Source organism: Malus sylvestris, chromosome 2 (genome assembly GCF_916048215.2).
Source record: "Malus sylvestris chromosome 2, drMalSylv7.2, whole genome shotgun sequence".
In the NCBI taxonomy this organism is placed as follows: Eukaryota; Viridiplantae; Streptophyta; class Magnoliopsida; order Rosales; family Rosaceae; genus Malus; species Malus sylvestris.
The window spans coordinates 393837-409706 of record NC_062261.1 but is presented as its reverse complement, the minus strand read 5'-3'; the positions used below and the strand labels follow the sequence as shown (position 1 = coordinate 409706).

The following is a 15870-nucleotide window of genomic DNA, read 5'->3' as shown; positions in this document are numbered from 1 at the left end:
CAGCATAATCACTGTATGTCACACCCGATAAATGACCCTGCAGCATCTCTGATAAGAAATATAAATTTCTCACACAGTAGGATACGTCATCTCCAGAAAGCTTTCCGTTTCGAACAAAAAAGGAGAGACCTTTCTGTTTATGTGTTTTTTGTCCCCAAGCAAAATCTCTTAAGCTAAAATCTTTTAAATTTTGGGGGAAATATGTGTCAATTATCAGCTATCAATTGACGTTGGAAGTCCATTGGTAGATATATTCATCTCGTCACTGGAAGAGGTGTCACGTTCGGCTCATGTTCGGCTCTATCTAATTGGAGTAGCTCTCACATTCAACTCACGTAAATGTGATGATGACGACATCGATGGCTAATTGAGCTTAAAATCACGTTGTTTGTATATTAAAATAAGGGGTGGAGAGTTGGCTTGTATAAGGAGGAAACTTGAGAGAGCCAACTTGAGTGCACATTGTTACAGAATTATCACTTATTTAGCTTAATTAACCTTCCTTGATTTGCTAATACAGCTCAGATCAACTTTCGAGCTAGAACACGAGTCAGGAGATGCCTACTGCAAGAAAATATCAACCTTTATGCTTCTGATAGATCGACATTCTCCTTGATTGGAAGTGTTGACTCAGGAGATGGATCTTGGATGCCTTCCGTATCAGACGGTTGAGATTGATGCTTTGCAGCAGCCTGCAATACTCGGTTTTTAACATCTGAGGATGAAGGAGATGTTGGCAGTCCAATGCCGTTCGATTCCAATTTTCCAGCAGTCCATGAAAATGCCTGAGCGCCCAGTCTAACAGGAGCAAGCAGCAGCCTTCATGGAACATAACATAGAGACGACAATAACACGACATCGAATCAGCACAATCTAAATAATGTGGTGTTTGGTTGTTTGACTCCAACAGCACGGTGAAAGACACAATCTACTGGGCCTAATGTAGTTAGCTTTACCTCACGTCTTGTTTAAAATCTTCTGCGGTGTCATAAGATGCCACCCGCCGATAAATGGTCTGGTGGAATTGAAGAAAAGAGCAATGAGAAAGGGGAAGAAGAAAAAAGTACAGCACTCATTCTAGGAAGATTATAATACCTGACCAACGCCAACAACACCAATCAGTTGTAACGTCTTCTCCCACTCTGTATCCAATGAATCATGCTGATTAGAGATGAAGAAATCCGGCACAATTCACTAGCAAAATTTAACTGTATATATGGTGAAATTAGAACTGTACAGACTTGAGTGGAAAACAATTAGGTAATCCAATTTCTTTTTAGAGAGAAATTTAAGGCACATATACACACCTAGTAGTGCATACAATGCTGCAATCAATCCCTGCACAGAAGGTAGTTGCGTAAGTTAGCGAATGATGCACTTGAAATTGCATGGCAACTAAACATTTCTACAACACACAAAACAAAATCAAGTTTTGGTAATAACAAAAGATGGATCAATATAAAGTAGAAACTAATGAAGACAATTTGTCTTACCACACCAGACCCAAGAACTTGCACCGGAGAAGGACTGATATCCTCCAGAATTGCCTCAGCATCCTAAAATGATACAATTTTTTGCAATTGTGCATAAGTGAAAAGCTCAAATCTGGTCTTACAATTCTGTAAAAAAGCGGCAGAAAGGGGGAAAACAGCAATAATCTCTGTGTTGAATGCAGTCATGACTATTGCTCTGGTTGTCAAACATATTTATCTCGTTCACTTCTTTTTCAACAAAGCTAAACAAAATGGGTCCACAACTCCACGTTACTTATACAAGAGAACCTCAGCCACTGCAATCCAACAACGTTGTTGAAAAGAAAGTAATCACATCGGTTATTATCAAGGGAATCAGATGCCATTCGTAGAAATTCACCAACCAGCATATTATCATCTCTGTATTTATAATAACTTACAAGAATAACCAGCTTCAAAGAGATAAATACCTCATTGAGTATGGTAAATGTTGTCTCAGGTTTGAGTTCCTTAATACGGAGACCATATTTCACCCAAGATTGAAAGCCACCTTGAACCAAGTACGGTTTCTGTCATTTAAACATCTCTAGGTATTAGTATCTACGAAATTGCTCAGCAATTCCAGAAATACCAAAAATTTATGATGCATTGAGCTGTTTTCTTAAGATACATACCAGTATCCATAAGAAAAGTGCTAATGATTTTTATTAATTAAAATATGAATCTTTATCTTGCATTATGTACTTGCCTTGAGCCCAAGCTTTCTGAAGGATCTTTCAATACCTTTGGAAAGAGTGCCATCAACATCCATAACTATGACCTTGGACCTGCCCTACAAAGAGTACAAAACAGTATAGAACTCATTATTCATTACTCAAGCAGATGCTAATCATCACACTTTCCCATAGTTTTAGACAGGAGATCCTGCTGTTAGATGTGAACAACTTGTTACGAGCATACAACCCCATTCAAGTCCTTGGACATATATAACAATATACCTAAGGTCACCAGGGCAGTGCTAAAACTTGAATTTGAATGATTTTTAGCCTAAAGAATTTCCTTTCTCATATTTTTGCAGGCCAAAAAATTGTGATTGAAGTTCTTTAGGTGGAGAATGTGAGACACTTTCAGGCGTCCATGGTCACCAAATATGGTACTATCACTAAAGAACGGATAATTAATAGGTCCCAGTCCAAGATCTTCCTATGAACTTTTAGTAAGCTTCAAATTGGTATAGTTTAAGATATATAAATGCCTGAAACTGCTTACCTGAACAATCTTCAAGTTCCAAATAACAGCAGCAGTTAAGGTGTCATTAAGATCCCTTCCACTCTTCACTAATTTCCATACAGCGCCATCAGCCTGAAGTTTTTTGTTCAACAAGTTCAGAACAAAGGCACAAAAAGTATATGGAGAGAAAGGATATGACTGCTTTCACCCTAGCAAATCTGTAATACGATTACGTCATTCATATCTTCAAATTGCAATCTAATTATAAAGCCAACCTCAGGTAGAGCCACACTTGCATAGCGAAAGCGAGCTGCTCGTCGAAGATCAGGAATACCCCCTCTTTCTCTCAGAACCTTCATAAAGGAAATTCCAGAACCAATCATTGGCAAATTTGAGAAGCAAACACTTAGCAACAGTATTTAAAGTCTTATAATAGTATTAGCGCAACTAAATATAAAGGCCAAAAGTAAGCAATATCTTGCCTCAGGTCGGACATCAATGAGCACAGCATTCTCTTTCCCTGTCAAGAGCTCCAATGTCGACTGAGGAGATAAATCTCCAGCGTAACCACTGTATATCCACACCCGATAAATGACCCTGCAGCGTATCTGATAAGAAATATAAATTTCTCACACAGCAGGACAATAGAAACTTAAAAACAGTCTTCATTAGAACAAAAGGATACCCATACCATAAAATGGCTGAGGTGCCAAGAAATAGAACAAATGGAACGATTGGATCATTAGGGTCCAACCCAAGATTTTCCTCCAACCCCTCAATCGAAATATAAACCTGCTTTCACAGATTCAGATTCAGCTGACAATATTACTCAAAAAACTGTCATTACAACAGCGGCAAACTGAGGATATAAATGATTGAATGTATAGTTTAAGCGTAAAACGGAAAGTTTACCTTCTAGCGTAAGTTGTCAAACAGAATATACAGGAAACTATAACAAAGTGGGGCTGATGGTTTGGAAAAAAAAAAAGCATCCAACCGAAATCAACTAACCTGCTCTTTTTTTTCCAGAGAACCAGTTTGAAACTTACAAATTATTTAGAATAACTTACAACTCTGCAAACCGCAATCTTTTTTCTTTTACAGCTCAACCAAAAGGCTCTATAGACTGGAAGTGTAATATTAATACCTGTTGAAAAGCAGTTTTGGCAGGCCCCAAGAGCTCTACAAATCTCTTTTCAGACAAATTTAGCGCATCACTGATGTCAGGAGGAAGAAAGTCCTTGGCAGACTGGTAAGAACTAACAGAAAAGGAAGCCCCATTTGATAGAGAATCCTCCACCACAACAATTGAACGTCTCAAGACATCAATAGCAAAAACAGCTCCTTTACTTGTGGCTTCCTTAAAGTCGCTTGAAAAATTTGTCGTTTTACTACCACCATATTGTCCCACTTGATCCACCGTTGAAAACAATCCGCCAACAGTATTATCCACTGCTTCAGTTGCACTTTTAACAACAGTTGTTGTTGATGAAGTGATTGTATCTAGTGACGTTTTAACAGTATATTCTCCCTTATCAAGCGAAGCACTGAAAGACTTGCTAACCCCATCAAAGAAGTCCTCAATACTAGTTTTCACACTGGATAATTTATCACTATCCATGTCTAAGGAGTCGGATACAGAGGTGGGATTCCCTGGTGTTAAATCAGTTGCTGATATGCTTTCAGGTTCTATGGGTGCCGATAAGATACTTTCATTTTCAGTCGACGGATTAGTAAAGTCAACGAGTCCCTCATCAGGAGCCAATAGGCTAGAGGTGTCTACAAATTTCAGTTCCACCCTTCCCGGCAGGTGTTGTTCATACATGGTTCTAGTAGAGGAACTCCACATGTCTGAATACTGGCACTTAAGATGGTCTGATTCATTTGAGCAGGAACTCCTGTAAACAAAATCCACGGAGACGGATTGTTCTGCGCTTTTCACGAAGTTCGGATACAAAGACTTTGTAGCATGTGCTTTAAAGGAACCTCTTTGAAAATGCATTGCATTTGACAAGCCTAGGGAGCCCCTGCATTCCGCAATGCACCTGGCCTCAAAATCCTTCAGGAATTGGGAACTGGCATGCAACCCTCCATGTAAGTAAACCTGTGACATCCATTTGCATACATGTACATTCCAAATTCGGAATATCATAAAAACTTTGACCAAAATGTTACACAAATATGACATGATGCCAAACTAAATTACTTGTTTCAAATTCCCAGAAAATAACACAAGATGATCATAACATGCTTCATTACGTACAAACTACAAAAACACTTCAAGAGTTCAACCGCATCGAAAAACACCTCATTGATCCGTTTCTCATATTAAATTTTTCTTCTGAAATATTCAAACTGTTTGAAGTGTTTTTCTTCTAAAGTTTAATATTACGTAGGACTTATAGGTAAAAAACTCGTCTTTCTTCTGAAATTGCGATATTCTAGAATACTCTAATTTGCATGAAAGCGAATTTGAATAAACAAGCCGACCACATACCAACCAATTAACTTAACTCACGTCGGCACATCAGTATAAATTAAAGGACCCTTTAAAGCAGCTTGCTTTGCATGCCAAGAAATTATAAGAAAAATCACAGTGAAGGGTCAGTCTTTGAGGAGCATGCAAGATCTTACCTGAGAAAGGGAAGACCAGCTTGAAGTGGCTGAGCAAACAGGCAGCATGGCCATATCAACCCGCCGACCAAAACTCAATTATTCAGCAACAAACACAATCAAATTCCACCAACACTTTGCTAAAATAAGCCTAAACTAACATTAAATTGCATCAAGCATCTGAAAAGTGGGTTTTCAATTTTGTGAAGGAATCGTTGAATGAAAGAATATAGAGATATATATATATATGATGATATGACGGGGAAAATCATCCAGTGAAAGAATATAGATAACTTCTTCTTTGCCTCTCGTTTCTGCGGTGGGGACATGTGCTTGTTTCAGGCGTTCTTGCGGGGGTTTGGGCTCAACGTCCCTCTACTTTTATGTATTCAGTTTTCCTTCCCGCGAGTTTTGGCCATTTTACATTTTATTTTTAATTTTTCACATAATAAAAAATAAAATACTCGATTTACGGATTTTTATACGTTTCACGATTTCTCTACTTGGAAGTAATGTATGTAATTTGGCAGAGATTTTTTCATGTGCCAAAAACACGAATTAATACACTACATGTTATAATATAATTGAAGATAATTTATTTTTTTAATTATTCATCTATTTATATTATAACATGTGGTGTACTGACTCTTGTTCCAATACCATAAAAAATAAATCATATTTTGTGTTGGTTTTAAGAGTCTATTGTGATGTTTTTTAACAAAAGCAAATTTTAAGTTTTATTAAGAGCTCGTTTGATAACCATTTTAATTACATTCTTAATTTTTTTTTTTAAATTGAAAACTTTAATGGCAATTGAAAATCAAAACCAAGCTAAATTTTAAAAACATTAAAGTAGGAGTTATTTGATAATAATTTTATTAAGTCAATTTTTTACTTATTAATAAAAGTTAATTTTGTGAGTTTTTGAAATTTAATTGTCCGATTTTAATTTTTATCTTTATACTAAAAATTAAAAAACAATTACTAATTATCAAATACGCTTTTAATCAAACAAGTAGTTTTTATTTTTATTTTTAAGACGTGCTACGTAAGAAATTAAGAAAGATTAACCAGAATCAAAATTGTGACATTCTTACAAATTGAAAAATTGTATTTATTCCAATCCTATTTGTTGTTTAATGACAAACACACAAAACAATCTTGTTCTTTTTAACAAATAAGGAAACACAAAAGTTTTTTTTTCGATGTTTTTAATAAGAACAAATTAGTACCAAAATATAAATAAATAAACAACCATTAACCAAAAACAGTAAAAAGTACAGAAAAAAAAAAAAAACAAGTCATCGTTTATTATCTCGCGCTGCTCCTGCCGAGTATCACTTCATATTTTCCGATGCCAAATCTGTAAGACCGGAGAAGCGGTGAGTTCTGCTGAGTGGAACGGGTCCAACCGACGTCCTTCGATGCCTGCCCTTCCAGTTCTCCGGCGCCTTCAATAATATCATTCCTCTCTCCGTCAGATCGAACTCCGCCTGCATCGCGCAGTAACAAAAGAGAGAGATATCGCATGGAATCAGCTGGTAATCTTCTTCAACCTTCAATTCTCTGATATGCGATGCGATCTAGAGCTTTTCAACTTCGAATGCGACCTCTATCATTTCTTTCTCTTTCAGCTTGCAAATTATTTTCTGTTCGAGAGTATGCGTGTGTAGATTATATGCTCTTAGTTTTCGTTCTTTCCTTGCGAGCTATGCATTTCATGTCTGTTTGTTTGTTGCATTTCGAATCGGATTCTGATAACTTAAACACCTTGAACACTGTCAATTTTGTCTGTTAAATTGACATTGAATTCTTATTATTGCTGCTGTTGTTGCATAAATATAAAGAGTTGTTTTCGACCTTTTGTTATGGAAGAGTGCACGATGACTATTTTGGAGTGCTAATAACAGCGCCCTATATACGCACACGCACACGCTTACTCGTATGTATATTGTGATGGTGCGTAGAGTCATACATCATACATGTTCGCTTTCTTTGCAAGGTTGCTTATGCTTTCTGTTTTATATTAAATACATTACAGGTGGTGGTATAAGGGAGACATCTGTTGTAGTTGTGACGTTGGACCCTGGTGAAGTATATATAATTGCAAGTTTGTCTTCCAGGCTCGACACTCAGGTTATACATGTTGATCCCACAACCGGAGTGCTTCGCTACAATGCAAAGCCAGGATTTGATGTTTTCAAATCCGAAAAGGAAGCATTGGAATACGTTACGAACGGATCACCCTGGTTGTGTAAGAATACGACCTATGCACGTGCAATATTGGGTTATGCTGCTTTGGGCAGCATTGGTTTGCTTCTCGTGGCTACCAAGTTGACTGCTAGTGTTCCGAAATTGCCTGGTGGAGGGTGCATTTATACGGTGACTGAGAGCCAATGGATCAAGATTCAACTTCAGAATCCACAACCACAAGGGAAAGGAGAAGAAAAGAATGTTAATGAATTAACTGATCTTGACATTAATGGGAAGCACTACTTTTGTGACGCAAGGGATATCACTCGACCATTTCCTAGCCGTATGTGCTTGCGTGAGCCCGATGATGAATTTGTTTGGAACGCCTGGTTCTCGATGCCTTTCAAAAACATTGGGCTGCCGCAGCATTGTGTCACTCTTCTTCAGGTTTTGCTTCATTCTTGGTATTATCAAATTGGTGCTCAGCTGACTATTATCTTCTTTCACCTGATCCTTATCTTTAACCATCTGATTTCTTAGCCTACCACCTCGATTTAGTGATGATGATTGTTCGAGCCTATGCACGATATGCTCATTATATCCAACTGGTTTAACTCTGCATTTACATGTACTTATATTTATGTGCAACTCTTTGAGTATATATTTTACCACTGATAATGGTAAAGATTTCATAACTGTTGTATTAGGAAACAAGTTGTTGAACTTATCTATGCATTAGGTGCTCAATTTTGCCTTCATTGAATATGACTGACAAAAGAAGTTAAATTGTTGTTAAGATTTGAAGATAGCATATGGAATTATGTGATTAGATGTAAATTTAACCCTTTCATACCGTTCTCTTACTTGATATTAATGTGCAGGGTTTTGCAGAGTGTCGAAGTTTTGGAACCTTAGGGAAGGTGAAAGGAATTGTTGCTCTCATAGCTCGTCGTAGCAGGCTGCATCCTGGTACTCGGTACTTGGCTAGGGGATTGAATTCATGTTTTAGCACAGGTAACCTGACCTATTAAGTTATTAACAACTCTCAAACTTTTAATCTTTGAAGATACCCATGGTTGTGTCATTTTTGTTATTGATTTCCAGTGGAGTTTCTCAGAACATTGAGGACAGAAAGTAATTTAGAAAACAACATATTGATATTTTTTTTTATGAAATTCATTAATCTACAGTATTTCTTTTTCGTTTTGTTTGTATTATTTCATTTTTGTTTTGCTTAGATGGCTTCATCTTGTATTTTGTATTCTTCTCATTTAGGAGTACGAATTTACATTCTAAATGAAAAATATTCTCCTCTTACTTTATGTTTTAAGTGAACTTTTCATACTTATGAAGATGGCAAGTCTGACAGGAAATGAAGTGGAGTGTGAGCAACTTGTATGGATCCCTAGAAGGGCTGGTCAAACTGTTCCTTTTAACACATACGTGTGGCGACGGGGTACAATTCCAATTTGGTGGGGTGCAGAGTTAAAGATTACTGCTGCAGAAGCAGAAATATACGTTTCGGATCGCGATCCTTATAAAGGAAGTTCGGAGTACTACCAGAGGTTGAGTAAGAGGTATGATGCACGAAATTTTGACGTAGCTGTTGGGGGGAGTCAGAATAGAAAGGCGTTTGTTCCAATTGTATGCATCAACTTGCTTAGGAGTGGAGAAGGAAAGTCAGAATGTATTTTAGTTCAACATTTTGAGAAATCTTTAAACTACATAAAGTCAACTGGAAAACTTCCTTATACTCGAATTCAATTGATAAATTATGACTGGCATGCCAGTATAAAGTTAAGAGGTGAACAGCAAACCATCGAAGGATTATGGAAACATCTAAAAGCACCCACTATTTCCATAGGCATTTCTGAAGGAGATTTTTTGCCTTCACGAGAAAGAATTAAGGACTGCAGAGGAGAAATTATCTACAATGATGACTTTGAAGGTGCTTTCTGCTTAAGATCACGTCAAAATGGTGTGATACGTTTGAACTGTGCTGATTCTTTGGATAGGACAAATGCTGCAAGTTATTTTGGCTCCCTCCAGGTTTTTGTGGAGCAGTGTAGGCGGCTTTGTATATCACTTGATAGTGATTTGGCATTTGGTTACCAGTCAATGAGTACTTATGGTGGCTATACAGCTCCTCTGCCACCAGGCTGGGAGAAGAGATCTGATGCAGTAACAGGGAAAACTTTTTATATTGATCACAATACTAGGACCACAACATGGACGCATCCGTGTCCTGATGAACCTTGGAAGAGATTTGATATGGCATTTGAGGAGTTCAAGAGGTCAACAATTTTATCACCAGTATCCCAGCTTGCTGATATTTTTCTGCTTGCGGGTGATATTCATGCAACACTTTATACCGGTTCGAAAGCTATGCATAGCCAAATCCTCAGCATCTTCAATGATGATGCAGGAAAATTCAAACAATTTTCTGCAGCACAGAATATGAAAATTACTTTGCAGAGGAGATATAAAAATGCAGTTGTAGACAGCTCTCGTCAAAAGCAACTTGAGATATTTCTTGGAATGAGACTATTCAAGCATCTTCCATCAGTTTCTTTTCACCCTCTTAATGTATGTTATTCTGGGACTGCTCTGGATCAGTTGTAGTGATAATAATTTCATTAATTTCTATGCTTCTTTTTGTGCTAGGTTCATCTAACAAGTTGCAACAAGTAGTTTTAACTGCCATAGGTTAATTTAAGGGAATTTTAACGAAAAGCACCCGGTACTGTTCACTTTAACGAAAAACCACATTTTTACACTAAAAAGTCAATCCTGGTACTATTCACTTTACCCTTTATTTTGTCCTTATCATTAAAACTCAAAGTTTTCAAGCCCTTTTCATTAGTTTTCCTTTAATTTAAAAGTTGTTCTAAGTTAGTATAAGTGTATAAACCATTTAGGCTTTTCATTCCCAGTGCCGCCTACAAATGGTATGGAATCACCAGCTGCATATTGGAAGGCCCTTTTGTTACTTGTAACACGTAACGGTGGTTTTGAGTTTGGCATCAGATTTAGACTTCACAGTGGTGTCTGTTTCCAAAATGTTGGCTTCCCTGGAAATTCCTTTGATTCTTGGTTTTAGATCTGATCACAGTTTAATACCTTTGCATTTTGAGTTCCATAGATTCTGGCTTCCATGATTTATGTATTGATTGCATGTAATTTTTATTTAGTAATTGCATTGTATGGTGTTCACTTGTGTTATGGCTATTTCTCTACATTGAATTGTCGGATCTTTTCTTGAAGTCATAAATGATTTTTTTTTTCTGTTTGTTTTTTCATATAATGTAATGGCATCAAGTCTCTCATCCAAGCATTGTGATTTTGCAGGTAGTCTCTCGACCATCTGGTTTCTTCCTTAAGCCAGTTGCTAACATGTTTCCAAGTTCCAAAGGTGGAGCCAGTCTTCTGAGTTTCAAGAGAAAGGATCTAGTCTGGGTACTTTTTCTTTCAGTTTTCATTGTATGGAACATTTGACTGTACCATGGTGGTCTTTTCTGCAGAATCCTTTTATGTCTCTTATTTGGAATAGTTTTTATCACACAGGTTTGCCCACAGGCCGCAGATGTTGTTGAACTGTTTATCTATCTTGGTGAACCTTGCCATGTTTGTCAGCTTCTTCTCACAATATCCCATGGTGCAGATGATTCAACATATCCATCAACAGTTGATGTTAGGACAGGACGCTCTTTAGATGGGCTAAAACTTGTCTTGGAGGTCTGTAATCTTTCTTCCACTTCTCCTACAACTTTAATTTTCTTTGAACTTTATTAGAATTGATGGTCCCAGGAATCCAGCTAAAACAAGATGAGGATCCTTTTAGTTCCTATCTGATGTAAAGACTAACAACTAGGCTAAGCCATGAAATGCAAGGGACCTAGTTGCAAAAACTTAAATATTTAGAATACAAAAGAAGTTCATGACTCTGGTTTTGGTAATTTTTTGTTAGTTTCATGTATTGTTGTACATATGTTGCTAATCTACTTGTGTTAAGTTACAATAATTTCTGATATCTCCCGTAGTTTCTAATCTTTTAGTGGATTCTGATGACAGGGTGCTTCAATACCTCAATGTATACATGGAACAAACCTCTTGATACCCTTAACAGGAGCAGTTAGTCCAGAGGATATGGCTATAACAGGAGCTGGTTCCCGTCTTCATGCTCAAGATACATCTACCCTTCCATTATTGTATGATTTTGAAGAACTGGAAGGAGAACTTGACTTCCTTACTCGTGTAGTTGCCCTTACATTTTATCCTGCTGTCTCTGGAAAGAGCCCTATCACTCTTGGTGAGGTAGAAAGCAACTTGTGTAATTATTAATTTATATGTCATTGTCCTTGATTTGTGACTTTTCAGTTGGTTATTTAGGTTCTGATTTGAAACTCTAGCTTGGTTGAAGCTAATGCCATTTGAATTTTTTGGCACATGATATTGAGAGGATGGGTGTTGCAGAACCCCCAAGTGGATGATAATTCTTTTGTGAATTTGTTTGCAGATAGAAGTCCTTGGAGTTTCTCTTCCTTGGAGGGGTGTATTTACTAACGAAGGCCCTGGTGCAAGACTACCTGAACATGCTAAAAACCTTCAGAATGAAAACATTCATTTTTCCTCTGGGTCAAAAACCAATCCATTTTCTGGTGCTTCATTTACTGAAAATGTGCTGCCACCAGTGCAACCAAGTGCGTCTGCAAACAATTTAGTTGACCTATTGACTGGAGAGATGGTGCTTTCAGAACACATTGCTGCGCCAGTGATAGGAAATGTTGAGGACAAGGGAGGTGACCTTCTTGATTTCTTGGACCAAGCTATTGTTGAATATCATGATGCTGAAACTGATCATAAATCACATGATGGAAAACCTTCAGATAGCAGTTCCCAGCAGTACATTGATTGTTTGAAATCTGTTGCTGGGCCACATATGGTATGTTACTAACTCTTCTATTGTTTCTTTGAACCACTATGCTATTATGTGGTTTATCCTTACAAAGAGGAAGTCCTTTAAAATCTTTCGTTGAACCACAATTGATGAATCCTATTGTCTGCAGAAAAAGAAACTAAACTTCATGGAAGCCATGAAACTTGAAATTGAACGCCTCAGGCTGAACATTTCTGCTGCTGAAAGGGATAGAGCTTTGTTATCTATAGGAACTGATCCTGCTACTATAAACCCTAATGTTTTACTTGATGAACGATACATGGGAAGATTGTGCAGAGTTGCAAACTCCCTGGCACTGCTTGGACAAGCATCCTTGGAAGACAAAATTACATCTGCTGTTGGTCTTGAGACTACTGATGATAATGAGATAGATTTTTGGAATATAACTAGATTTGGTGACTGCTGTTATGGTGGCACGTGTGAGGTTCGTGCTGAAACTAATGCACCTACACGTCCTTCCTTTTTGGAATCAGGCGAAGTTTCCCCGTCTCTCTTGTTATGTTCCCAATGTGAAAGGAAAGTTTGTAAAGTTTGCTGTGCTGGTAGAGGGGCCCTTCTGGTTGCAGGCTATGGGTCAAGGGACGCCATGAGTTACAATGGTGTGGTAAATCAGGGGGGATCAGGCCATGGTTTCCAGGTTGACGTCTCTACAAATCGTACAGTAGTGCTGGATAGTGTTATTTGTAAAAGATGCTGCCATGATATTGTGCTTGATGCATTGATCTTGGACTACGTCAGGGTCTTGATAAGCATGAGGAGAAGTACACGTGCTGATTCTGCTGCCCATGAGGCCTTGAACCAGGTGATTGGATATTCAGTAAGGAATTGTCTTTATGAAAGGAAACAGTCTCCGGATAGAAAGAGAACTATTAAAGTTCTGCAGAAATTACTTGGCAGAGAGGAATCGCTAGCCGAGTTTCCATTTGCCAGCTTTTTACACTCGGTAATTTTTTGGCTTATATTACTTTCTTGTTTCAGGGTTCCCGCAGTAGATTATTGTCTTATTTCCATCTCTATCTTCGTATGGGTTGCGGTATTATACATGTTTATTGTGACCATTGTAGGTTGAAACGGGAGCAGATTCAGCACCATTCTTGTCATTGCTTGCTCCTCTTGAATCTGGATCACGCCATTCATACTGGAAAGCTCCTCCTAGTACCACCAGTGTTGAGTTCATTATTGTTCTTGGCACCCTTTCTGATGTTAGTGGGGTTGTTTTGCTTATTAGTCCATGTGGTTATTCTGAGGCTGATGCACCCACCGTAAGTCGGCCTCTATACATACTCTCTTTTATTTTTATTTTATTTGGTAAATTTGAAGTCGTCGAAAATCTTGCTTTGTAGTATATCTAGCTTTTTGTTCCTAAATTGTTGAATTTTACACCTTTTGTGCTGCACAAACATTGATTCCTTCTGTACATTTTATTTTGACTAATTCACCTGCTCGCACAGGTGCAAATCTGGGCCAGCAATAAAATACACAAGGAAGAAAGGTCATGCATGGGAAAATGGGATTTGCAGTCCCAGATCACGGCTTCCTCAGAATATTATGGACATGAAAATTCGGTTAGAGAAAATGAAGTACCGAGGCATGTGAAGTTTGAATTTAGGAATCCAGTTCGATGCCGCATTATTTGGATAACATTACGCCTTCAGCGACCTGGTTCAAAATCTCTTAATTTGGACAACTTGAATCTATTGTCTCTCGATGAAAATCCATTTGCAGAAGTAACTCGGCGATCTTCTTTTGGAGGAGAAGTTGAAAGAGACCCCTGTATTCATGCCAAAAGGATACTGGTAGTCGGAAGCCCGGTGAAAAAAGAGATGGAAGATACATCACAAAGCTACGATCAGATGAATCTGAAAGGCTGGCTGGAGAGAGGTCCACCACTGAATAGATTTAGGGTAAAAAAATCCACGCTTCTATGCTTTATTCATTTAAAAAAATAATAATTTTTTATTCGTTATTGAATTTTTATCACGTGCAGATTCGTTTATAGTCATATATTGTTCTTTCAGGTTCCCATTGAGGCCGAGAGGCTGTTGGACAATGATATTGTTTTGGAGCAATATCTTTCTCCTGCATCACCTTTGCTTGCTGGATTTCGTCTTGATGCTTTTGGTGCAATAAAGCCTCTGGTTACCCATTCACCCTCTTCAAATACACTGGTCTGGGATACGTCAGCCACACTAGTAGACGAGAGACACATCTCTCCAGCCGTTCTGTATATACAAGTATCTGTTGTCCAGGTACTTACTAGACCTGCTTTATTATTATGGGGTTGGTTAGCGACAGTAGTTCGATGTGGCTTAATTAGTGCGGTGTGAAAATCCATATTGATTACGGTGTTTTTAAGATAACTTATTGGAGACATTATTACAGGAACCCCAAAGCACGGTAACGATTGCAGAATATCGTTTGCCAGAGGCCAAGTCTGGAACAGCCATGTACTTTGATTTCCCTCGAGAGATACAAACCCGCACAATTATATTTAAACTTCTTGGAGATATTACAGCATTTGCCGATGACCCAACAGAGCAGGATGATGCCGGTTCCAGAGTGGTACCTGTGGCTGCGGGGTTGTCGTTGGCCAATAAAATTAAGTTGTATTACTACGCCGATCCATACGAACTTGGAAAATGGGCAAGCCTCTCGGCCGTTTGAAGTAGCGTTATACACAGCGAAGCACGAGGGGTTTTGTGTCTTGGGGATTGGTTTTTGATCGATTTTGTGGTTGTGTATTCCCCCATTCATATTTGTTGTAATCATTCGTTGATGGAAAATTGTCCCTGTAGTTTTTTTCGTTTTGGTTGAGACTATATATATCAATAGAGCTAGGAAATCAGAAACACGTCTGTCTTTATTTTGCGAGAATCTGATGAGATCTGTTTGTTCAAGACCATAGTCTGTATTTGGAGCCAAAGAACTTTTTAAACTTAATTGTTTGGTGTCTTTGGAATTGAAAATCAATTAATGTAATTCATGAAAAAGAGGTGTCACAAATTAATGTGCCCATTCTATCGCAGCTTTGTAAAAAATCATGTTATAAGCTAATTTTTGGCACATATATGGGTCTCAAAATTTTTTTGGGGTTTTATTATTACAAATGGTTTATGAAATTGGCCCATACCAGTAAGATAATGGTCCTGGAAATTGAAAATCAATTAATGTAATCTTTGAAAATAGGTGTCACAATTCAGTATGATCATTTTACCACAATTGACCCACGCCACAACAACACACAATAGAATTTTCGACTGAATGGAAGAACCACATTGATCTGTGACACTTATTTTCAAGGACTACATTGATTGATTTTCAATTTCAGAAATCATCTTAATTGTATGAGTCAATTTCAAGGACCATTTGTGATCAGTTGAGCCACCCAATTGCTTGATGGAATTT

The 15870-nt window shown here is 37.8% G+C and overlaps 2 protein-coding genes across 9 annotated transcripts; one reads left to right on the top strand and one right to left on the bottom strand.

The window, feature by feature from the left end:
* Window positions 1-367: 367 nt before the first annotated feature.
* On the bottom strand, window positions 368-5785 carry LOC126584241 (calcium sensing receptor, chloroplastic-like). Of its 8 annotated transcripts, none has more exons than XM_050248691.1 (13): window positions 5337-5782; window positions 3850-4806; window positions 3394-3494; window positions 3185-3299; window positions 2978-3055; window positions 2742-2834; window positions 2221-2304; window positions 1943-2041; window positions 1494-1556; window positions 1308-1338; window positions 1096-1142; window positions 957-1015; window positions 368-819 (listed from the first exon to the last, which is right to left on the bottom strand). In XM_050248691.1, the coding sequence occupies exons 1-13, from the start codon at window positions 5388-5390 to the stop codon at window positions 585-587; spliced, it is 2016 nt and encodes a 671-aa protein (XP_050104648.1). In that variant the 5' UTR covers window positions 5391-5782; the 3' UTR covers window positions 368-584. The 8 variants fall into 8 exon arrangements, 5 of the variants coding, with proteins under 5 accessions (XP_050104648.1, XP_050104653.1, XP_050104650.1 ...); XM_050248696.1 differs by having other exon boundaries at window positions 3850-4777; XR_007610019.1 differs by having other exon boundaries at window positions 762-819; window positions 1096-1208; window positions 5337-5785.
* Window positions 5786-6590: 805 nt separating this feature from the next.
* Window positions 6591-15455, top strand: LOC126599062 (probable phosphoinositide phosphatase SAC9). The gene is made up of 13 exons (XM_050265426.1): window positions 6591-6856; window positions 7357-7955; window positions 8390-8522; window positions 8878-10094; window positions 10857-10964; window positions 11073-11243; window positions 11580-11822; window positions 12025-12450; window positions 12575-13408; window positions 13530-13727; window positions 13917-14369; window positions 14484-14714; window positions 14848-15455. The coding sequence occupies exons 1-13, from the start codon at window positions 6844-6846 to the stop codon at window positions 15127-15129; spliced, it is 4908 nt and encodes a 1635-aa protein (XP_050121383.1). The 5' UTR covers window positions 6591-6843; the 3' UTR covers window positions 15130-15455.
* The last annotated feature ends 415 nt before the right edge of the window (window positions 15456-15870 follow it).